Here is a 6,952-nt window from a genome sequence, read left to right as displayed (position 1 = left end):
CCAAACCTCGACACAGCAGCCTCTCGCTACGTGGACGTGGTAACTATGACAACAAAGCAGATGGGATATTCCATATGGACAATGCAATTATATTTATTTTCTAAAGTGCAACCGATATTTAAGGTACTACAGCGACATCTGCAGTGAAAACATGTCAAAGGCATTCTCAAATGAGTAAAATCAGCCGTCAGTCAAACAAAGACCTCGGCCCCGTCAACCTTTGTTTATGCACAATCAAAAAAGCAGTAAAAGGAGACAATCAGCAGCAAATTGTCATGTTTTGTAAGCAGGTTTGTCTATCATCCAAGCAAAATTTCCACACACAAAACAAAACCGCAACAGGGATTTTGCACTTGCAGTAACTTGCAAGTACTTTTTTTCCCTCGTAGGCGATGAAAACCCTCTTGATCGTAATCAACCACCAACTAAAACAAACAACGCTTCTTTTTTTTAAAAAACAAGTTCGGGATTGCACGGATTCATTTCATCCAGGATGAAGTGGGATCTGCAGAAACTCACTGATATCAGGTTTCTAATGTCAGGCCATTATCAAGCCTCACTGGAGTAACGACGGGAGTTACTAGAAAGAAATTAGAAGGATCAGTTTGTGCACTAACTTGCAGATTTCACATTATGTTCATTTAGAAGTTGCTGTATGCAAAAAGGTTTTCTTCCACCTTCCCGTCCATGATATGTCTCCTGATGTCTCGGGGACTTCCAGGATGGTTTAGAACATTTTTATCAGTAGAAATAGTTGTTGCAACACTGAAAAAATCCCCTCAAACACACACACACACACACACACTTACTCAGACTACCATAACTTGACCAGCTGTGCAAATACTCCAACATCATACCATTCATAGTTCAGACCCACCCCCGGGTGAAGAGGCTGGGTGAACGTGTCCAGGACTTGGTGGATGAGAACCATCGATTCATTGACGTGATAAAAGCTCAGAGCGCCCGCTTTGTAATCCAGGTAGACTCCGACCCTGCAGGACGGAGGCCCTGACACTTTCTTTTCTATGTTATTGTGACGGAACAAGTATCCGTCCGCGGTGCACTCTAAACTCCACGACTTGTCGTTTCTGCCAAACTGGGACTGGTCTGAGGTCCGGCTGATGTCTTTGTAGGCCACTGCTGCAGACAGAGTGCGAGCGTGCCACTCCAGCTCCCAGTAGCATCGCTCAGACAAACCCTCTCTGCACAGCACCTGGGGAACCTTAGTGAACCTGTCTGGATGAGCGGAGTAGGAGCTGGGCGAAGGCCTCATCCGGAGGTTGTCCTGAATCAGGTGGAGGTAGGGGTAGCTGGAGGTCACGTCCAGTGTGAGGGGACGGCAGTCTGCCAGGAAAACACAGTGAGTCTGAGCAATAAACCCAATCCTAGATGGTAGTTATTAAATATGTTCATATGAAGTTCTTACAGCGTAAAAACTCCTCCCTGGATTTGGGTGCTGGCGGCAGTGAGAAGTCCACATACGAGACTGTGAGAGAGAAGAAGGCTGGTTTTTAAATGAATGAAACGAATGAAAGCAAAACATCATCCCATGTTTTTATTATTATTTTTTTTTTAAAGATACGAGGTGTGTCAAAAAAGTCCCAGGACTGGTGTCACAAAAAATATATTTCAAACCTAAACTACAAACTACGAGTTTCCCCTTCAGACGATCAACCAGCACGTCTACACAGAGATCCTGCAGCGTTTGCTTCATTCAGAGAAGAGGAGAGAACTGTGGCAGGACCAGTTGTGGCTGTTTCACCATGACAACGCCCTGAGCATCCCACAGTTCCTGGCTGAGAAGAACATCTCCGTGCTGGAGCAACCTCCCTACTCACCCCACCTGACTCCGTGGGGTTTTCTTCCCCTTCCCCAAGCTCAAAGGGGTCATCAAGGAGACCCGTTTAGAAGACGTGAACGACATCAAGATGGCCGTGACGACGGAGCTGCAGAAGAACCCGGAAGAATCCTTCCAGGAGTGCATGGCAGCGTGAAGGCAGAGAAGGCTGGGAGAGTGTGTTAGTATCCAGGGGGGTGACTTGGAAGGAAAAACTGGAAGCTTGGATTCGAAATATATCCTGAAACTTTTCTGACACACCTCGTAAGATAAGCCTTTACTAATGGAGGAAGGAAGTTTGCAGTGAGCACGGGGAAGTGCCAAAAACATACAAACAACACTGGAAAAGTAAAGCAAGAAATACACATAAGCAGTGAAACACTGTGGACATTCTTCCATCTGTGGAAATTCAGATGTTGCACAGATTCCTGCCAATGTGGAAAACTAACAATATTGCTCACGTCTGTATGTTGAGAAACGATGACATTGCAGATTCCTCTATTTTCATACTGCACAGGTTTGAATGTGTTTGATCTACTTCTGGGAATGTTTCCATTTGTTACCTGTGGTTGCGATTCGAGGCCACGCGTCCTTCAGCACGACCTCCAGCTCGTCTCTCAGCTCAGACACACAGTCAGTCACGTCGTGGAAGGAGCGCAGAGGAGCAGCAGCAGCTGGTTTAAACTCAGGAGAGTCGCAGGACGTGGAGAGAACCTGGACAAATCAGAGGAAATGTTGGCAAAGTGTAAGAAAACGGCAAAAACTGGGAACAAACACAACCGCTGAGGATCCTGTTTAGAAGAATACGTTGCTTGTTAAGGTGTGGAGTTTTACATATCATTTCTAATGCTATGTCTGTTTAGGCCAGTAGATGGAACCGTTCTCAGCCACCAAGCTCATGAGGCTCCTGTAGGGAAACACTGGCAGACATTTACTGCATTAAAGATGAAAACCAAACATCTTCCAGTCTGAGCGGCGTCTGGCACCTGCATCACGTAGACGTGGTCATCGGTGTGCGACAGCTGCTCCAGTTCGGCGTCCCTCCTCCTCAGCCGGCTGATCTCCTCCTCCAGCTGCAGCTTCAGCTCCTCGGCCCGACCGACGGCGGCTTTCTCCTGCGCCGACACCAGCCGCTTCACCTCGCTGCACCTCTGCTGCATGGAGCAGATCAGCTGGCCAAAGATCTGGTCACAGTCCTGCAGCGAAGCCTGAGCACGGCTCTGGTGGGACACGTCGGGCGCTTCACAGTTAAAAGCTGTTTGTTATTTAGCTGAAAAATAAAAGAACTACACGAGTAAACCTCACTGTTAACAAGCTGGTCCTGACCTTTGACCTTTAACCACCAAATAAAAGGAATTTCCTAAAACTTTATTGCATTTTAAACCACAGTTTATAATGAATAATATTTATCCAGTGAAACATTAGACAGGCAGCAATGTTCAGGTAAATGATGCCAGTTTTGACTGTTTTTAAAAAAATATAATTGATTGATTTTAGCTAAAAAGGCAAATAAATAAATAAATAAATACATACATACATCTGTACAATATTTATTATGTGTTGAGTATTTAGCTGCTGGAGAGCCTGATATTCTGTTGAAGTGTACGTAGAGACCTAAAAAAAATAGATACATAAATAAAAATAAAATAAGAAAATCACAACATACAAACATGGACCAGTGTATAACTGTTCATTGTATTTTTTTTTTAAAAAAGGGAAAAATATAAATAAATTTAAAAAAAAAGAAAATCTGGCAGCAAAAAACAAAAACAAACAAAAATAATAAAATAAACGACTGAATACTGTGCTATAAAAACTGTGAAAATAATCTCAAGTATCTGTAAAATAATTATGTTTTTCACCAATTTAAATACAGTCAAACGGTCACACATTGTAAATAACCTGCTGGGAAAAAAACCCAATCCTCATTATACACATGTCTTCTTCTTTCTAACAAAAGCAGGTTTCTGGAAAATAATATTTATTGCTGATTTAAAAAGAGTAAAAACTAAACTAAACTAAACTAAACAACTTTACAGTCAAATGTTAAAAAATAATGAATTACCATTTAGAAAAATAAACAGTTTGGTTTCTTTTTTATGGGTAACATAAATTAGAACTATTTTCTCTCTCTAGTTATCTAGAATTTAAAATATATTTAATAACTGTACATTGTTCCCAACGGGAACGTTCCCTCTGTGCTGTTCATTAGTTGTTTCTGCTGCCATCAGCTGGAGGAAAATGTTCTCGTCACGTTTCCCAAGAAGGGAAACTGAAACCGTACGACATCGTAAATCTGAAATGCTCCACTCCAGCCGCTAAAGATCAAAACTATTGCTTTTCCAAACCTTGACACTCTCCTCAGCTCGGCTCAGCTCCTGCAGCTCCTCCTCCCTCTGCTGGACTTCCTTCTGGACTTTCTTTTGACTCGAATCCAGATGGTTCTGGAAGATTTTAAAGGTTAAATCTTGTGAAACGAGGCAGGAAGAGATAAGAAAATGCAGTGAATGTGCTGCACTGTAGCCTCTCCCACCTTGGTTTTATCCTTTAGTGCTGAAACGGAGACAAATTTGTGCCACTTGTGCTTCGTCAGCGTGCACATGGAGCAAACGAGCTGCTTGTCCGTCTCACAGCAGAACTCCATCAGCTTGTTGTGTTCGGCGCACATCTTGTCCTGCAGCGGGACTGTAGCCGAGACCAGCTGGTGCTTCTTCAACACGGGCACGCTGTAGTGAGGCTGCAGGTGGGCTGCACAGTAAGACGCCAAGCACGTCAGGCAGGACATGGCGGCTCTGGTTCGGCTGGTTCCGCTGCAGAAGTCACAGAAAACGTCTGCTGGGCCGCCGCAGGCCTGAGGAGGACGGTCGGCTTTGGTGCTTGTCTTCTTCAGCGTCTTCACCACCTAGAAATCAGAGAACAGTCGCCGATACTGGCATCCACAGCATCTGACTCTCACTTCACGGGGATGTTGTGTATCCTGACCTTGTACTGGACCTGTAAGGTGCTTTATTTACTGTATTTTGTGAACTTTTCTGTTAACAAACCAACACAAAACAACCTTGCACTACTACTGTCCAGTCATTTTATACTCCACCAAAAGCAAATGTGCATTAGGGCTCAATGTGTGGAGGCAGTTCTCAGGTGTTCTGACATTGACAGTGACGTGTGAGTGCAGGTCCAGACGTCTCTGCTGTAACTCTGAGCTCACCTCAGCCAGCATGTTGTTCCTCCTCAGAACCGGTCTGGGGATGAAGGTCTCTCTGCACTGAGGGCAGCTGAACTCCCCCTTCTCCTGCTCCTGATCCCAGCAACCCTCGATACAGCCTCTGCAGTAGCTGTGCCCGCAATAAATGGTCACCGGCTCCTTCAGAAGCTCCAGACACACCGAGCAGCAGAACTGATCCTCGTCCAGCTCGACCCCGAGATGCTCCTCACGCTGCTGCTGGTCTTCCTGCTCGGCGGCCATTTCGCTGGTGGACGGTAAAGACACAAAGAGGAGCTGAGTTTTATTTAGTCTGAAACTCTCGGTGAAGGAGGAGTCACTGTCTGGTTCAGTCGGAAGAGGAGAGGCTCGCTGATAGAATGAAGGTTCAACGTCCACTGATCACCTGTTGCTCTGAGACGCTGTGTTAAAGGGACGCCGCTCGCTTTACAGATTGTGTAACAGTTGTATGATGTCACTGAGAAACACGCTGCTACCTCCGGCTCTGACACCATAATGCAACTCATACGGTAGCAACAACAACAATAATAATAATAATAATAAGAAGAAGATCAATGATTAACAAAGTTGTGACAGACGACACAAAAGCAGGAAGCCCACAACGCAGCAGGACAACAATTAAAACTAAAAGGTCAGCGTTTCCTCCAGGATGTTTTCCAGCAGGCTCTCCAGGAGTCGTGGCGGCGATTTGACTTTTACAGCCTATTAATTGAATGGCCAGCTGAAAATGGCTTTTTAAAATTAAAATATAAAATGAAATCTAATCTAATCAATAAAAATACAAACAATAAATGATCATTTCTTGATGGGGCGGTAGAATCAGTGGCAAAGTTTGGACCCCGGCTCAGAACAATTCATTTTTCTGTGTTTCTATAGAAGAGCTCTGAGGCTCTGTGAGAGGATCAGCAGCATCCAGGCTGCAGCTGATCCCCTGCAGCCTGGTTCAGATCATTCCTACCAGGACAGAGTACAGGGCATCATTGATCCCTGCTCTCACAATGGAAAGACACTGAATTTATTTATTATTTTGTTTTTTTATTTATTTAACAGAAATACTGACAAAGCTTCATGGACACTCCTCATTATCAGTGTGGTAGAGCCTTGAGTTTCTTTCAGCCCATGTAGGTGCCATCCTGAGGCCTGAGCCCCCCTTTAGCTTCTCCTCCTCTACTCTCATCTCTCTCCTGCTCCTCCACTCGGCTCTCCTCCACTTTGCTCCACTGCTCCTCCCTGTCTGATGCTACTGGTCTTCTACATAAAACATTAACGTTCCATCATTTACACTCACATCACATCTGATTACAGTGTGAACACCATTTTTTACCTGAACATCATCATTTATGAGTCAGTAAAAGGCTAATGCTACCTGGCTAGCGTCATCTTCATCAGGTGTTTTTCTCTTCCTAGAGAAACATTTAAACAAGCTCATCTTCAGATGCAGTCAGCACTTCCATCACGGCGTGTAGATGTTAGCTTGATGCTATCAGTTAGTTTACTCACGTTAGCGACACCGAATTGGCCCCGGGCCCAATTAACTTAAGCTACCGATGTGTTAGCTAGCCATCAACGTTTTGAGAAAGTCTATTTAACTTGTAAAATCCATTCTGAGTTACTTTAAGCTAATAAGTCTACCTTTCCTCCGGTATGTCGCTGCCCTGTTCTCCAGGACGACCCTCCTCTGACTGGCCTGGTGCTGGAGTAATTAACCTCCCAAAGTAGAGGCTGAACAAGATAATTATCCGAACTTTACCTCAGTACTCGCCAGTAATTAACCCCCAAAGAGTAGATACTGAGCAAGACAGTTATCCGTAGTTTGCCTTAGCAGTCGCAAGTAATTGACGTCATATAATCCCCAAAGAGTAGATACTGAGCAAGATAGTTATCCGTAGTTT

General features: G+C 44.5%; 1 protein-coding gene across 1 annotated transcript; it reads right to left on the bottom strand.

Annotated features, from left to right (window-relative positions):
- Window positions 1–814: 814 nt before the first annotated feature.
- On the bottom strand, window positions 815–5,303 carry LOC103369252 (tripartite motif-containing protein 47-like). The gene is made up of 7 exons (XM_008297917.1): window positions 5,046–5,303; window positions 4,371–4,739; window positions 4,186–4,281; window positions 2,815–3,057; window positions 2,401–2,551; window positions 1,427–1,486; window positions 815–1,344 (listed from the first exon to the last, which is right to left on the bottom strand). The coding sequence occupies exons 1-7, from the start codon at window positions 5,301–5,303 to the stop codon at window positions 815–817; spliced, it is 1,707 nt and encodes a 568-aa protein (XP_008296139.1).
- Window positions 5,304–6,952: the final 1,649 nt, after the last annotated feature.

Source organism: Stegastes partitus, unplaced genomic scaffold (genome assembly GCF_000690725.1).
Source record: "Stegastes partitus isolate 25-593 unplaced genomic scaffold, Stegastes_partitus-1.0.2 Scaffold1258, whole genome shotgun sequence".
Lineage (NCBI taxonomy): Eukaryota > Metazoa > Chordata > Actinopteri > Pomacentridae > Stegastes > Stegastes partitus.
This window is presented reverse-complemented; position numbering and strand designations above follow the sequence as displayed.